Genomic DNA, 18,468 nt, shown 5'->3' on the forward strand with positions numbered 1-18,468 from the left:
TATTAACCTAGTTAAGCCTTAAAATGTCACATTAAGCTGTATAGAAGTGTCTTCAAAAATATCTAGTCAATTATTATTTAAAAATCTCTCCAATAAACTTTTTGGGGAAATTGAAATTAGTATTTTGTTTCCAGAATTCATTTTAAAACTGAAAAAAAGCCACAAATAAAGATTCTGCTTGGCACATTTGAAAATTTTCAACAGTACAACACTTATTCATTCATTCATTCATTCTCCTTTAGCTAAAGGGCGTCACAAACAGTGCGCACATGACAGTTGAAAGTATCGCACACTAGGCGTGCACATTTGCATATTTTAAAATGAAACTATTCAGATGGCGCTCTGTGGCAAGGCACAAATACAAACAGTGTTCTGAGTTGTAGCTGGGCACTGTGGACAGCCACCGGTGTGTGTACACTGATAAAAAAGTCTATGTTTAGAATTCTAAAATGCACTGCGTGCCGCCGATCGGCGCATGTGGTGTGTGACCCCCTTTAGTCCTTTATTCATCAGGGGTCATCACAGTGGAATGAACTGCAAACTTATCCAGCACTACATCACTTAATTTTATTTTAATTGACGTATATGCACGACAAGTCAATGCTTCTTATGAATGGTTTTGCATGCAACCTTTTAATAAATAAAATGTTTATAAATAATTCCCTTGGGTTTTTTGATTCAAAGAAATAAAATTATTTATTTATTGTAGAATGTAAAAATAAAAGACATGGCAACATTTATACTGTACACATACAGGAGAAAAAAATATAGTATTTTACCAATTAATTTCAATGACCAATATTTCTCCTACTGTATATCACAACATATTTTGGTAACACTTAATGTTAGTTAATGTGTTAAGTAACATGAACCATTGTTATTGTTTAAATTCTTCAAAATGGTCTATTACAGTATTTATTATTTGTTAATAAAAATTCATGTTAACAGTTCATTAACTAAAGTTAGCAAGCATTAATTTTTAGAATGCTACTTTATTTATATCATAATGCATTAGTAAATGTTGAACTGTGAATAATAAATGCTGTACTAGTCTAGTACTGCTTATTCTTAGTTCAAACTAAATTCAAACCATATTGTAAATTGAGCAATATTTCTTCTCATTATTATTATTATTTTGAAATATATGTTATATATATGTTATATCATTTAGCATTTAGATCTGTTACATGACTGCAATCATAAATTTGTCTGTGAATTTAAACAAGAATATTCAAAAATTGTTAAAGATTACATTTTATTGGCATTTTATTGTTAGCAAATTACTGGGGGGAGAAAAAAATATGAAACTATTTCATTAAATGAATAACTGTGGATCTTCTGAGTTTGATTCATAAGACATGAGGTATATGAAAAGACAGCATGAAGAAAACATGGTGAAAACAGATAGAGATTACAAAGCCAGCAGTTCAAACCCAAGCAGAAACGGACATCAGTGACGTCTTGATCTGGGCTGAGAGCCAGTGGATGAGAAGCTTGACAGACACCGAACATCCTGGTTTCACAAATCTGATCTCCTTTTAGGATCAATTCAGTTAATCATAACAATTATTTGATTGCAGAGCCTTTAGGAAACAAAATAAAAACACAAAAACTTATTTTACACTAAACATTATCCACCAGAAGTCACTTATTTTTTCTTTTTGTCTTGTGTGTTGGTGAACCAGGCATCCAGCAGCTTTTTACTGTAGTAGATCTGCCAGCCGTGTACCTGAACTGAAATAATCAAGACTAAGTACATTATAGACACGGCAGAGAAGCCAAAGATGAACCTATAAGCTTTGCCGTGGCGATAAAGCTGCTGAGCAACAGGGAACATCTCCATTCCCCCGTAAAGAATAGGGCCGATGCAGAAAAGTCCTCCGCTGATCATTGAGATGACCAGATAGCTGATGTTGTTTTTCGGTAAAGCCATGAAACTGAAGACAGTAGGTATGATGCTCAGGAGATATGTGTATTCCCACTGGTATGGAGAGGCCACTACTTTATGAGACACCAGGTTAAGTTGGCTGACAAGCACCTGTGCTGCGACAAGAAACCAGACCACTGCATGAGCGATGTTCAATTTCTTGATCTCAGACTTCAGGGCCACACTGTAGAGATTGAGAAGAGTCAGTTCAACAGGACCAGGCGAACTCTGTAACCTAATGCTGTCATAAGCCCCTTTCACACATACAGACCTTTCCGGAAAATTACCGGCAATTTTCCGGAAAGGTTGTATGTGTGAAGAGATCCTTTTTGAAAATACCGGTAAATTCGTTCTGGCTATTTTCCGGAAAGAGAAGTTGTAACATTACCGGTAATTTGCTGGAATACTGCGCTGTGTGAATGCAGAAGGAAGATTGCCGGAAAGAGCGCGTGCACGTCTATTACATGCTGACGTGAGACGTCTGCTTTAGCCAATCAGAACAGTCATTCGCGTTTACGTCCGTGCGGTTTATGAGAATAAAAGCCTTTAAATATTTTCCCAGACGCATTTAGCTGCTATAAGTTAGTCAGGTAATGTTTATATGTTCTTCTTAATGCCAACTGTGTAAATAATAATCGATAAGATGCTTATGATAAGCCGCTGTTTGTTTACCTTCAAGCTTTGCGTGTGCCAGCACAGACACATATTATGAACATCTTGACATGTGAAAGTGATCCTCCATATGTTTTTTATCGAAGTTGTTCTCAATACTGATCATCCACAGAGTTTGTAATGAACTCAAATGTTTACAAATACAAGCGCAGCCGTTTAAGGCTCATTTGTGGTGAATGATGTCAGAATTTACCGGTATTTTGAAATGGATGTGTGAACGGTCTTTTCCGGAAAAATTCCGTAACGTCCTCGTCTGTGTGAACAGCGCTTTTTTGAATATACCAGTAAAGTCGTTCCGGTACTTTTTTTTTAAGAAACTTAAATAGATTTTAAACCTGGGTTAGATAAATGATTGGTTTGAAGTGAAGAATGAGTAAAGAATTATAGCAAAACATTTTATGTTTCTTTCTTCTGTTGAATATAATATAAACATTTTTTTTAACTTTTTTATTTTTTTGATTGAACTATCACTTATACATTTATTTTTTTTATTTTAATAAAAAAATATTTGAATACATTTTTTCGGATTTTAGAATTTTCTTGAACATATTTGCATATTGAGTTCTCAAACTTATGGAACAGAAAACCTGTTTCATGCATTTATATCATAAAACATAATATAAAACAGTAACGTTAGTTTAAACCAACGTCTGATTTCTAAATCCAAAATCTGCCTTTGAAACGAGATTTGACTTTTATCCTGAAAATTATTAATGAAAGAATTACTGTGAATGGCCATATCTCCAGAAATGTTGTAAAATGTTAAAATATATTTCTATTAATAATATTTCATTACATTAACCCTAATTTAAAAAAATGTACCTCATCTGATAGTGTGACGCGACGCGCTCACGGTGCTGGTAGTCGCTGCCGTCTGTACCTGTGGCCCGCGGTCCTGCTCGTGATGCCATGGCAAACCACCTCCGTCGACAACCTGAGGTAAAAGTGAACTCAAAATGTACCTTACTTCTTCGACGTATTAGTAATTTTGAGGCAAGGCAGGCTAAAGTTAAGGTTCAACATAAGCACATCTTAGTATACAAAATTCGAGCCATAATGTTTGGAGCTGACAGACTTCAACGGAGGTAAAGTTGGTTTTATATTCACAACATTCAGACTTTCTCCTAAATATATTTTCAAAAAAGCATTCGTTGCACATTCTAAATAGAGAGATAATATTAGCAGTCAATGACTATCAAAGTACAACATTGGACACAGTCAATTAAATATTGCTAATGTCGTTTTGAAGTCATGCTTACATGCTATAACTGACCGAATGTTCATAGTATGGTAAACAATATAGGGACCCTGTCACAGTTGTCACTGAACGTTGTGTGAATATAAAACCAACAACTACAATCAGACTTCAATATATTTACTAACACCATCTTTATTTTTACAGAATGTGACTGACAGCAACTGTCAAAAAAGACATAAAAAGGGAGTAAGTTAAGTTATGATACAACTTTACCTACACACTTTCTGCCGCGATATTACTAAATTTGTGGCATTTTAAGAATTATAACAACTTGATAAAACACCCGAATAGCAAGCAATGTTAACCAAACCTCTAAAGTTACACTTCCGTAATACTCTTCGTTTTTGTTACATTTTATTGACTTTATCCAAACTACACCAAACAATATCTAAAGCCATTTTTAATTCGAATAACTTATTTACAGAATCTGTAACTTATACATCTTTGCAGCAGTATTTGCTTGTTTATGAGTTCACGACCTTGTAAAAACTTGGTTGTTACTATAATCATCCACCCATCCACACGTTTAACAATATTATTAAATACATTTATTCAATATTAACGCCGTTTTGATTCTAAAATAACGTATTATCAGATAACGACTAGTCAACAACTTCTGCAGCTTTTGCTGACGCTTCCTTAACATTACAGCTGAAGTAACAGTGACACTTTATGAGGCACTATAGGTTTATTCAAACTATCAGCTTTTCAAATACACAGCCGCGCATTTATATATCAAACCTACGAATATACTAAAACTGTAATATTTAACTCCTACCTTATTTTGACATGAACCAGCAAACTACTCACACACAGACAGCAGAAACGTGAGCAAAAGTATCTCTTCTTCTATGCATGTGGTAGTCCTGACAGACCAGAACATCGCCCTCATTGGTGTGGAGCGAGAATGATTAATGAATACGTAAATATCATTCTGCTTTGAAAAGGATTGATAAATATAATAAGTAAGTTATTCAATTATGCATTACATTGATGATATTAGTAAAATAGTGTTAAATTGCTGCTGTCCTTGTTAGTCTGTTTGAGACTTGGAAGGACATTTGTTGTGTAGATTAATGGGTACAGCGAGAATTAGACATTGACAATCAGGGGGGTCAAGTCATTTTGTGTAACAAAATCAATCAAACGAATTTATTTAAATGATATCTATTTTATTAATTAAACAAATTTAAGTTTTCTTTGTTTTGTGGGATATTTAGTGTATTCTGACCTACAGTATCCTCTATTTCAGAGGTTACATCAAACTAGACAAACCATGCAGCTAATTGTAGAAACAAACACCTATTTTACAAGAAAAGTGTAAAAACTTATCATGTCTCTCAGCGTAGATTGATTGACGCGATTATGAATTCACAATAGTATAATCCATTATAGGGGTGGTTAAATTTAAATTTATATCATCTATTATTTTTTAAGTAGTAACATTAATATTTAAGATGCAGATCAGAGCAAACAATTTTTCACTATTTATATTTTCCCCCATACATTTTGTTTTGATGTCTTTCAGGGGAGATCAAGCATTAATTGGGGGGGTCAATCCCCCCCAAACCCCCTTTTAATTCGCAGCCCTATATGTGTGAGCAATTCCAGCGTTATGGATGTAACATTTTCAGCAAAAACTTAAATACACTGAGAAACTTTATGTTAACTTTATAATGAAACATCTGTTTATATTTTCCAAAAGAGCTAACCACAGAGTTATGTGATCAGAAATGAATCTGTAAATGTTTTTAATATCTTAAATGAGGAAAATAAGCATGTGTTATAAATGTGACCAAAAAATGTGAGTTTACAGTCTAAAACATACTTTGAAGAAATTCTGTGAATTAAACTTTACAACCCAAAAGAAAAACTGCAAATTAAAAGGATCAGGGTTGGCTCTCTCTACAGAACAAACATGATTGATTTTATTTTATTTGACAATTGTTTTGCATTTATGAGGAAAAGCCTCATTATGTTACACAGTATTATAAGCAGCATCAACAATAATTTTACAACTATATATAATATCATATTGTAAAAACTATTCCAAAACTAGTTATAAGTTGTGCTTATGTAATTGCACACTGAATTGAGTAAACACAGAATGATACGTTCAATCATGCACTTATTATGGAGTTAATTACTTAATATTGTGAGGTATGCATTGATTTAATATCAAGCTAGGTATTACTGATTATCACAAAATTCCATGAATGTTCAGTATCAAGATTTAAAACATTTTTTTTTTTCCTGTGGACCTAATAACAAATTCACACAACTTCAGTAAATACATTTTATTAAAAAAAAAGCTGACATAAAAATTTTAATTAATATTTGTTTGACAGTTTAGCACCACAATAACATAGAAATGAACAAAGAATAAACTCCCTCTGTTCTGTGCTCCACTGTCTCTGTGCGCATATACAAATTTAGTCATTCAGTAGTAAAAATTAAAATAAATTACAGACATTTTCCTAGGACTGTTTGAGTGTTTATGTGGCCATATACACATTTAAAACTGAAAATGAACTCACTGACAAACAATACAACTGAGTTATATTTCGATAAATTGGGTTTTAAATAAGCTTTTGTAAATGAAAGGTTCAGGAAGTTTTTAGATATGTATTTTACTGATGCTGTTAGTTAATGAGATAACCTGTTTGCATGTGCTCACATACTTTCCTGAAATTTATTGAGATGGTTAAAAGAAAAACTAAGACAGCAGAAAAATAGTGCATATCCAACAATGTGAACATTCCTCATTATGGCAATATCACATCATATTACACTGATGTGCAGTCAATGTCATTTACAATCATTATACTGTCATATGCAAATAAATAATGTGATAACAAAGTGCTTACCATATGGTTGAACAAATACCTAAAGTTACTGTGAAATGGTTTTCAAATTATGTGTATGTGTAATCATATATTTAGCATTGTCTTATTTTCTACAAAGAACCATTGCCTTTGTGGTACTAGAAACATCAAATGTGATTGTTTATGCATTTTTTCACATAGGATATAACAAATACCCAGAGAATGATGAGTGGACGTAAGGACCAGCATAAAGTCCTGCTGCTTGCTCTGATGGTAACTGAACGTGAACAGTGTCTCCAAAGTTTAAGGGCAGTACAGCACTCCCTGATGCCTGATCCAGGTAACTTTTCTTGTATTCGTCATATGTATACATAACTGGCTCATTGTTTCTGTATAAACCCACCCATACATTGTTTCCTTTGCAATTAACATGGTAGACAAAGTAGTAAATTCCAGGTATTTTGCATGTGAAGATGCCAGTTTGCGAGTTGTAATTTTGGTTTCCATTATGCAAAATTTTGTTGAAGACAACAGGTTGTCCAACTTGGGGAAATGGGGTTGTCAGCTGAGCTGTAAATGCAGGCATTTCTAGGCCATGCCTACCAATAATAGCTCCTCCAGGCTTTTCTTTCTTATAACCACCTTTTTCCCCATCAAGCCCAGGACCCGTATCAGGAAGTATTTGCCCAAAAAATGAAGCTTGAGCACGAGGTCCAGGTAGCCCAGGTGGGCCAGGAGGACCAGGTATTCCAGGCGGACCATGGGGCCCACTCGGTCCAGGTATACCAGCAGGACCTGTTGGGCCTGGAAATCCTGGTTTTCCTTCACCTGGGATTCCAGGTTTTCCTGGTGGTCCATATTCTCCTTTTGGACCAGGTAGACCAGGAGGGCCTATTGGTCCTGCTGGACCTATTAATCCTGGTATTCCCATAGGCCCTGGATGACCTTTCTCACCTGGAAATCCAAGTTCTCCTTTTGTACCAGGCTTTCCAGGCACTCCAGGCAGCCCGGGTAAGCCTTTGTGTCCACTTTCACCTTTTGGTCCTAAGGGACCAGTTAAACCTCTAGGTCCTGGTTGCCCCAATTCTCCTGGGAATCCTGGCTTGCCAGGAAGACCTTGAGGTCCTGGTTCACCTTTTGGACCCAATAGTCCTTTTGGTCCCACTGCACCACCTTCTCCTTTTGGACCAGGAAATCCAATGCCTCCAGGGGGTCCCATAAGACCTGGAGGACCTGGGAGGCCACTTGGCCCTTGCAGTCCAATCATTCCAGGTAGACCACCATGACCTTTTTCACCTTTTGGGCCTATTGGCCCAGGCAATCCACCATGCCCTTTTTCACCTTTAGGGCCAGGATAACCAGGCTTGCCAAATCCAGGCAAGCCTGGACCCCCAGTTAAACCCGTTTGACCTGTCTCGCCCCTTCCACCTGGTAGACCTGGTTTCCCTGGTAAGCCATCTAAACCTGGTTTGCCAAAGCCTGGCAATCCCGGTGGTCCAATTTGTCCTCTCTCCCCAGGTACTCCAGCTAGCCCTGGTTCTCCAGGTGCACCAGGTTTACCTTGCCCCCCAGGAACCCCAGGTAGTCCATTCAGTCCTGGTTTGCCAATTCCTGGTAGTCCAACTTGTCCTGGTGGTCCAGGCAATCCTGAAAGTCCCTTTAAGCCTGGCAATCCTGGGAGACCAAAACCATTCTCACCTTTTGGCCCTTGGAGGCCAGGGATGCCAGGGAAGCCCTTTTGTCCAGGTTCACCCCGAGGGCCAGGTTGTCCAGGGAGTCCTTGTCCCCCTGGTTTCGCCACACCTGGCAAGCCATGTGGCCCCGGAAGACCTGGAGGTCCTGGTAGTCCTATTGGTCCTTCACCACCAATTGGTCCTAACTCACCCTTTGGCCCTGGTAAACCTATACCTCCTGGTTTTCCGGGCAAACCTGCCATACCTGGCTTTCCAATTCCAGGAAGGCCTGGTGGGCCCTGAGGACCAGGTTTACCTGTAGGCCCTGGGATACCATGACCAGGAAGTCCCGGAGGGCCCCGAGGCCCTTGCAGCCCTATCGGACCGGGCTCTCCAGGAGGACCTTTCTGTCCTCTTGGAACTGTTTCACCTGAAAAAAAAAAAAAACAAAGAATAGAAGAACAAGAAAGCATTGTTTAAAACAGTCAAATAGGATGTTAAAATGAATGGATAAAAATGACATGGTCAAAAATATAAACAGTATGAAATATTTTTAATACATATATAATTCACCAGATGTATATTATGGAAAAAATATGGAAAAATCTGATTAAATATGACGACAGGTGTTTTTAAGTGGTTCATCCATTAAAATGCTTTCTTTAAATAAACATTGCATTGCATTTACAGTTCATTTAAATTATCCAGGCAACCCTGAGAAAATAATTTACCAATATTCTATTAAAGCTTTAAGTGAATATAAAGTAATGTAAAGTGTTTAGCAAAATTACCAACCTTTTCCTGCAATCGGTATGCCCATATGCATGGGAAACTGTGGACGTTCCTTCCCATACTGCGGAAGCAAAGGCATCTCATTTCCAAAGGGAAGTTGAGGGATTTCCTTTCCATGGTAATGGTGTTGTGTTATTCCTTCATTGCCATGTGGTAGAAGAGGTAACTGTGGCAGAGGCTGGCGCTTTTGAGGCAATGGTTTGTGTCCATAAAATGCCCCCGCATGGATATGATGTAGCAGGCACAAATGCTCCACCAGTACAAACAAGCAGGCAGAGAGGAGAGGCCCAGCCATGTCCTGTTGAATAGAGCATAGACATTTGTAATTAGTAGGCTTCTAAAATTCAGGAAAGTTAGTAGTCAGGGTCCAGATCAAAGGTTAGCAAAATCCCTTTTTATTTATTTTTTTTCTGAAACAGCTCATTGTTATATGTCTGGTTGAAGAGCTGATACCCATAAGTTTATTGGTTTGTCTCCCTACCAGAACTAAGCAATCAACAATCAGTAAAAGACTGAGTTTTAGATAAACATTTTAACTTACTATGTGGCTGTTCTCGTTGCTGAGAAATTTTATCTTCTTTATGTTGGTTACAGTTTATAATGTCATAATACCCACTTCAAGAACATTTCTGTGACTGGATTGTAGTAGAATATAGAGTTTGTAATTAGAGTAAAAAAAAATGTCAGTACAATAAAAACAGCATTGAAATTTCTTTTTGTTTTAATAGCATTATTCAAAAGAATATGCAGAGTGTTCGGTGTTACACACAAGGAAAAGCACAAGGGTTGTGGATTCCAATCAGTCTTTTTATTGAATCTTTTTCAAGCCATTTCAGTGCCTTCTGGTTTATACACTAGTTGCCTATTAAACTGAATTGTCCCTTTAACAGGGAATAGAATAAGGAAGTGTCGGTATGTTTGAAACAAAGAAAACAAACAGAGAATGTTAAAATGGTTTATCAACTGTTTCTAGTTGATGACAAAATTAAATTCAAATCAGCCCTAAATGTCACATTAGGACGTTCTGCAGTATAATCATGATGTTTTAATGAGTATTGTATTATAGCTCTACCTTGAATCTAGACATAATAAACAACTATTGTGCACTGTTCCCTATATAGTATATATATATAAAAACATAGTCACATGCAAAAAAGAAAAAAAAGATAAAAACAACATTCAAGGCTTAGGTTAAGAATGTTTTCTCTTAAATCTTTTTAAATAATTATATACTAAAAGAAATAATTAATTTTTTAAACTTCAATCTGACCACTAGAGGTCAGGGACTTACCACAAAACTGACTACAAGACACCCAGAGCAACCAAATAAAAGCTGAACTTGTTATACTCCAGTTCTTATGCTTTGTTTCTTATTCCATGCCATTATTATGTAGTAAGTGTTTTGTGTAGAGACATTCAAAACCGAACGAATTATCACATTCTATTAGATCAACAAATTATACAAACATGTAGACCAGGGGTGCTCAATCATGTTCCTGGAGATCTACATTCCTGCAGATTTCAGTTGCTACCCATATCAAACACTCCTGCCTGTAATTATCAAGTGGTGTTCAGGTCCTAATTAATTGGTTCAGGTGTGTTTGATTTGGGTAGCAACTGAAATCTGTAGGAAGGTAGATCTCCAGGAACAGGATTGAGCACCCCTGAGACAATAACATGATAGCATTTTCTGCCAGTGACACAAATGTGCAAAAGATCCACTGTGGTACAAATGACTTGATGTGTTTCATATTTCTTTTGTTCGTCTTGAAAGCCACATCCTCTAAAGTGATGTCCCAAAAACTGCAATGAACAGAAAACTGAGCACCTCAGATGGAAACATCTGTGCTAAAAATCCAAATCGTGAGTCTAAACCAAAGCGAGCCCATAAAGGAGAGGGCATCCTGCTTTGATTGAGGGTGGAAAATTTGTAAAAGCTGGCATGCTTTTTAAAGAATAGGTTTTTGATTCTAATACATACCGACGTATTGGGATCAGCATGTGGGTAGGAGGCCGAAGCCTTGACTCCCTTTTGTGAGCTACTGTAAACAGAGATCTTGATTAATCTAGCATGAATAGAACAAAAAGACAAAGTATCACATAAACCATTGTTATTGAGATGCTGCCAGCCAGGTTGATTGTGCCTCCAAAAATATAGTTTCCACCTATTTCATAAATCTGAAACTTCTCCATTTTATCATCCCTTCATAGCTTACACAAGTCTTTATATATTCACTTCCTCTCACTGAGACAGCAGACATTTTTTACATACTAGGTTGTACATGCGTCACAACTATTCACATTCATTCATTCATTCATTCATTCATTTCCCTTATTTAATAGGCACCGGAAACAAAACAGACAGTTCATTTCTCAGAAATGAATTTCATTCCTTGGAAATGTTTAATTTATAACTCCACCCAAAGATTTGTTTTCAGTGGATCTAGTGTCATTCTTACTGCTGACTATATGTGCACCCTAGAACTCAACTTTTGAAAAACAACTCTGAAAAGGACTGGCAAGTCAGAGTGAATGGCCGTCCAATGTTCTCCATATCCAAAACGTTTGTGGACATCAAAACAACTTCGTTCCACTGGAACATTTCTCAATTACTGCTGGCCCTGTCTGAAAGATATCAAGTGCTACAGAATATCATAATCAATAGCTCTCTTTTGTGTCCATGATCATACCACCCAGCATAAATCACCATAGAGATGCCAACACGATCCCTGGAGAAGCAGTTCAGGAGATTTAATTTCCATGGGAAGAATATGGCTTATGAAGGCATCTGTTCATTCTGAACCCGACAGTTTATAACCTGGCCCGCTGTATCTCCGTGCTTGTTTATCAGGTTCACGAGGCTGAAACAAACTTGTTTCCTCTGTTCTGTGTTGGATATTTGAGCATGCCAGAAAAAATCTGCTGCAAGCTTTTGGTGCTCAAGCCAACGGTCAAACAAAACAAATATTGAGAAGCGAGGGTCAAAATCACAAGGACAAGCAGGACATAACAACAGCAACCCTACACGTCCAATGCAGAGAGCAGGAACTAATGTTTTTCCTCATGTCTTTTTGGCCAAAATTTACAACCGCAGCATTTGTCTGCTTGGTTTCATGCCACTGCTCTTTTATCGCCCTGCCCCGATTCTAATATAATCAAATTTCCATTCCTACTTTTCTGACTGCTTCCAGATGTTTCACTTCTGTTCACAATAAACAAATAAAGATCATGCTGGGTGTCAACTTCGTAGTTAGAGTTATACACTCAATGTTGTTATTACCTGTTCAACCTAAAACCTTATGATTTTCTGTCAATAGCATACATCAACATGTATATAGGTTATATAAATTCAAATTTTTGAAAATATATATGCACTTTATAAATGCTTGGCTTTTTCAACCCAAATTTGGGTAAAATATGGACGAACCCAGCTGAAAAATATTTCATTAAATTATAGTTTAAACCTTAAGGTTATTCTTAATTACAAAAATCATCATTAGCCTAATCTTTTTAAGATGACATTTGGTTTGATATCTTGCATATTGTCCAATGACAGTCATTCATTCATTCATTCATTTTTCTTTGGCTTAGTCCCTTTATTCATCAGAGGTCACCACAGTGGAATAAACTGCCAACTTATCCAGCATAGGTTTAACACAGCGGATGCCCTTCCAGCTGCAACCCAGCACTGGAAAACATCCATACACACTCATCCACAATCATACATACGGCCAATTTAGTTTATTCAATTCACCTATTCTGCATTTCTTCATAACTGTGTGACTGCATGACTTTAGGGGAAACCAAAGCAGCCAGAGTAAACCCATGTGAACATGGGGAGAACATGCAAACTCCACACTGAAACACCAACTTACCCAGCTGGGACTCAAACCAGTGACCTTCTTGTTGGGAGGTGACTGAGTCACCATGTCTCATCCAGCTGCTAAATATTTAAGAAAATTATAGTTTAACCCTTAAGGGTTTTCTTAATTACAAAACTCATTATTAATCAAATGTTTTTAAGATGGCGTTTGGTTTGATATCTTGCATATTGTGAAATGATATTTAAATATATATATATATATATATTATAAAAAAATTTAAATAACTTTAAATTACATCTCCAAATGCACCATAAAATTAAGGGCTTGTGCAGGACCTGAACTCAGCAGTTTTTATTTCTTTTCTTTTTGTTTTTTGCATTAAGATACTTTTAGGATTTATGTGTTCTTGAAAAACCTTGGACTGTGGGGGTCCATGCAAACACAAGGAGAACATGCAAACTCCACACAGAAATGCTAACTGACCCAGCTGGGGCTAGAACCAGCGACTTTCTTGCTGTAAGGCGACAGTGCTAACCACTGAGCCACATTGTCACCTTAAAGGAAACCTATTGTGCAAAATTTACTCATATAAGGGATTTAAACAGTGTGGCAACAGTGAATATAACCAGTTTCTAATAGTAAAAATGTAATGTAATTTTTTTTTTATAAACACTTCATAACAACCATCTGTAAAAACACTTTGATTGACATTCTCCCTCTCCATTAGAAGGGTAAATCCTCACCCATTAGCATAGGATGTTAGACTTGTTTTTGAATCTGCCACTATGCTGACACACATGAATTTGTAGCTCCACCCTATTTTGAAAATAGCACAATATAATTAGAATTTAAAGTAACAGTCACCAAAATGGCACAACTATTTCATTTTTATTATATTTGTGAGGTATTTTGAGCTGAAACTGCACATACACAAGTCTAGAGACATCAGAGACTTAAGGGGGACACACACTGGATGCGCTGTTCAGCGCCGCGACACAGCGCGCACATGACAGTTAAAAGTATCGCACACCAGACACACACATTTGCATGATATTTAACATAAAACTATTCAGATGGCGCTCTGTGGTGCAGCAGAAATATAAACAGTGTCCTGAGTCTGTCAGCCTTGGACAGAAAACAGAGAGGTTGCAGTTTAAATAGAGAGAGTTTATTCAATAATTATGATGAACAAAGGCTGCTGCCGTTCTTCAACCACCCTTGGGAGAACGCAGACTAGGAGGTGAGCAACAGAAAATCCGTCTGGCGAGTGCAGGTGAGAAGCTGGGTTTAAACCGTGAGGAGGCTGTGCAGATCATAGGTAAGCAAAATGAAATTAATTACAAATCAGGTGTTGGACTTGAATAGACTGGGGTTAAAGAAAGGTTTACTTAAAGCGAGAAAGAGTGTCCGAAGACTTTAATGAACACAATAATCCGACAAAGTGTAACAAGACGGGGCAGGTATGTATAGAGAGGTAAATAGGATCAACAGAAACAGGTGAGCAATGCATGCGCGCCAGCGCTGATTGAAAGGAGGAACAGCTGAGGTGAACAACACAGAAGATTAGATCAAACCTGACTCCTGACAGAGTCATGGCTGGGAGCCACGGACAGCCGCCGACTTGTGGCGCCAGTGTGTGTACCCTGATAGAAACCTATGTTTAGAATTCTGAAATGCATGGCACTGTGACACTGATCGGATCTGTTCTATGACTGTGTAAACAAGAAAAAAGACGCATGCATTCAGATATTCAGAGATCGGTTTCAGGCCTCCTTCATATGTGGAAATAAATCAGATAAAAATCAGAAATGTGACTATGCGACTATCATGTAAACAGGCAGATCGGATTTATTTAGGTATTCCGTTTCGTACGTTATTAAACTTGCAACATTGTGTTACTTCTCTGCGGTTTAATGACGCAGAAGGAAGAGTGTGTGTGGAGACGCTGATGCGGTAAACAACAGCAGAGGAAACATGGAAGAGGAAAGTGGTCAGTTACCACAATTTGCTACCACCAGACCTGAGTTCTCTCTCGTACCCGCAAATTCCTCTGAATGGTGGAGGACACCATGTATAAATCATAGGCGCAAGTTGCGATGACGTCCCTTTCCCTCCAATGTTGGGCAAACTTTGCATATTTCGCAGAGCTAAAAGCAAAACATTTTCTTCCATCATGGCTAGTGAGGCGCAGATGCTAGAACCCAAGTTTACATATGCTCGACGTCGTAAATTGTATAGCAAGTGTAAACACATTAATCGGATATGGGTCACAATTAAAAGATTGTGTTAATGGACAGGCAAAAAAATCAGATATAGGTAACAAATCGGAATTGGGCATCAAAATATGTCTTCTTTAAATGCAAAAACAGATGAAATGTATAATTTAAATTCCAATAATGTCTGCAAACAAGTGAAAAAAAGAGGTCAGTTTAGGGTGCTGTTTTTCAAAATGCTAACAAATAGATTCATGATGCAGTATTCTGGAGCTGCTGGAGCTTTACCATCAGCATGACGGTGATAATGAGGTGCCGACAGTAAACAGGAGAAGATGCCAGAAAACACACTCAAACATACACAAACACAGGTTCGACGAAATGTGTGTTAATGAAAATCCCAAACTGCACTGTTTTTGTACATGACTAACTATTCTTGAAACTATTGGTGTTCAACAACTCCTAGAAACCCAGGAAAGCAAAGTGTTGTGAAAAATCAAGATACACAGAAATACAACAAAAGATGCACTTTATTTCTTGTCGTGTTCATCGAAATATATCATGTTTATGTCATTCTGACTTTCAGATTCTGAGTGATACCCTTATGAAACTACATGGATAATTTTACAGATATTTAGGCTTTGGATTTCAAGTTTTATTTAAAAGGATTAATCAAAATTACATTTGTTTACTTTTTAAGAGGTAATTACAACACTAATGGTATGAATTGGAATCATGCACAAAGACAAATGATAAAAGTCAGGATTTTTCTCTTGGGACTTGTGGAGCATCTATGGATTGCTCTCCAGTGCTTGGACATTCAGCAGTGAAAATTAAACCACACTGAACTGAACTAAACCGAACTTCAGGTCTAAAACTGGACTGACATAGTTTCAGTTTACGAGAACTTCTATGTTAAGCTGCTTTGACACAATCTACATTGTAAAAGCACTTTAGAAATAAAGACGAATTGAATTTAATTGAATTGAACTCAACATTAAATTTTGGATTGCTTTCACCAAACCATATTGTATAAGCCCAGAAAACTTGGAATACACGACGTGCTACAAAGAACCATTCATTGACACTTCTGCTTCCTAAAGAAAAACGTATTAATGGTAGCTATGCACAACTATAAGCAAAACCTTATTCACCCGAAAAAGAAAGAACGGAAACATGATAAGTAGCCTTAAAAGTCTATACTGTAACACGAATGTCTACCATTTTTATATAAGGCTAGTTGTAAATACTTCTGACTTTTGTTCTTTGTACTTTGAATTCTTAAAATTTCGGACACATTTTTTTTTCATACTTTTATCCGCAAAAAATAATCACACTTAGAAAAAATTGCATAATGCACCACATCTGTATTAATTATTGTTACTAAAAATTATAAAACGTGCACAAATCAATTCAAGCAGTGATGCTTTGTTCTCAAAGCAACGTGAGCTACTGAGCAAACTGATCACATCAGAAATGTTGTCTATATGGAGATTGTTAAGGTGCTGTGTGGTAATTATTTGGTGTCGTTTGAAGAACTACACAAAAGTAATCCATTATTCATGGGTAACATGTCTCTGTACACATCTTTAGTGTGAAAAGTAGCAAAAATTGTTGCTGTCATACTGCCTCATATCTTTTATTTAACCTAAAAAATGCAGTCAAACATATCAAAGTATAAACCACAAAAATGTAGACTGAATCACTTATTCCCAATGCTGATGTTGCACTCAACAATTCACCATGCCTGTGTTCAGATGAGGGGTCAAAACAGGACATAAAAAAGTATACTACTAGATTATGTACTTTTGTTGAAGTAAAATTTTGATAACATTATAAGTGGATATCGGAGAAGAGTACAAAATAATTAAAAGCCAGCTCGTGACCCTGTTGTAGTGATATTAAGTATGGTGTTCTTGCTCATGTGATATTGTTCAAATACACTGAGGTCGAATTGCAACGGAATGTAGAATCAGCTGACAGAACCGACCGAGAGCCAGAACTGCTGTAAAACACATTCTCTCACTCGCTCAGTAACTCACACACACTCGCTCTCCCTCACAAGGAAGTGTTTCATGTTACCATATGTTTTAGTCCATGGGGAATAAGAGATTTCGGGCAGTATATTAACGATGATGAGGTAGCAGAAAGACACTCTTTCACCTCTATTAAAATAAAATGGGTGCCCCATTGGTGCATTAAAAGGAAAAATATTTTTTATACCTCTTATCATTTTATTTGGAAAAGCTATTGCAAACATTTCAAAGGAAGATATATATTTCTATCTCAAGCAATTGGTACCAAAACTGTTCATTCAAATGTATTGAGGTAGTTTTGAGAACTCAAATGTTGTAATAAAATAATACAAAATTAAGTAGATGAAACAAAATTTGTATTTAAGGCATGTTTGTAAAATCAACAATCAGTTTGTATTCATTGCCATGTTTGAAATTTTAATTCAAAATCAAAAGCCAAATCTAAGACCACTAGGTTTTAAGCTGGTCCAAAATACACAGACACAAACTCGTGTATGTAGGTATCTTGATGGACACTCCCCATGGATCTAACAATTTTATGCTGTACAGATTGTACATTCTATGCTCCTACCCTTAAATCTAAAGCTTACAGTAAACAATCTACATTTTTACATTTTCAAAATACGTCATTCTGTGTGATTTATGAGCTGTTTTCCTCATGGGGAGCAAAAAAATCTCCCCACAAGGTCAAAAGTTACTGGTATTGTTAATCATGTGGGGACATACTTACAACAAGTACACACATACTTGTAAATGTGGTGTACTCCATAGGCAAAATGTACTTTATGCTGTAAAAATACTTTTTATATGGCCTTACACCAATACATTTTAACCCAACATTCACTGGAAAGCTGTGGCAAATTTTGAATGTCAAAAGACCTGAAGTATAATTTTTAAGCAATATAGCAAGAATTATGAGAACACAAGTATGTCCTCAGAAACAACCTTAGCATTGTCATACCAGCTTAATACCCAATCATTGTACATTTTTATACAAATTTGTGTCCTCGTAAAACGCATGAATAAGCACACACACATGCACAAACAAACACACAGTATAATTATATATATAACATTATTCGATTTAGGTTTAATTTAAATGGTAATTTATGTGTGTTATAAACGCTTTGGAATTTTTTTATATTTTTAGTAGGAAAAATATAATTAAATTCAAATAAAATATTTATTTTAATTTGTTGCAAATAAAAGTTTCTCATCAAGAGAATGAGATAGGCTGACTAACATTAT

At 36.5% G+C, this 18,468-nt stretch overlaps 2 protein-coding genes and 1 long non-coding RNA gene across 7 annotated transcripts in view; 1 reads left to right on the plus strand and 2 right to left on the minus strand.

Moving 5' to 3' along the window:
- Positions 1-669: 669 nt before the first annotated feature.
- jagn1b (jagunal homolog 1b) lies at positions 670-4,755 on the minus strand. Of its 2 annotated transcripts, none has more exon segments than NM_001003584.2 (3): positions 670-2,111; positions 3,422-3,533; positions 4,636-4,741. In NM_001003584.2, coding segments are annotated over 2 exon segments (552 nt in total). In that variant the 5' UTR covers positions 3,511-3,533; positions 4,636-4,741; the 3' UTR covers positions 670-1,648.
- LOC141380214 (uncharacterized) lies at positions 3,482-10,297 on the plus strand. Its single transcript, XR_015522236.1, has 3 exons — positions 3,482-3,684; positions 4,002-4,043; positions 6,884-10,297. It is a non-coding gene; the product is annotated as an uncharacterized LOC141380214 (long non-coding RNA).
- col8a1b (collagen, type VIII, alpha 1b) overlaps positions 6,140-18,468 on the minus strand; it is a 30,660-nt gene continuing 18,331 nt past the window's right edge. For 2 of the 4 annotated variants that reach the window (XM_087304507.1, XM_087304505.1), the window contains 2 exons: positions 9,151-9,445; positions 6,140-8,785 (listed from right to left, as the gene is read on the minus strand). In XM_087304507.1, the coding sequence (XP_087160633.1) occupies positions 6,876-8,785; positions 9,151-9,442 (2,202 nt within the window). In that variant the 5' untranslated portion in view covers positions 9,443-9,445 and the 3' untranslated portion in view covers positions 6,140-6,875. Of the gene's footprint in view, positions 8,786-9,150; positions 9,446-11,128; positions 11,214-18,468 lie in introns of all 4 variants that reach the window. The other 2 variants (XM_087304509.1, XM_087304508.1) reach the window with 2 other exon arrangements.

This window comes from Danio rerio, chromosome 22 (genome assembly GCF_052040795.2).
Source record: "Danio rerio strain M-AB ecotype USA chromosome 22, GRCz13ab, whole genome shotgun sequence".
NCBI classification, from domain to species: Eukaryota; Metazoa; Chordata; class Actinopteri; order Cypriniformes; family Danionidae; genus Danio; species Danio rerio.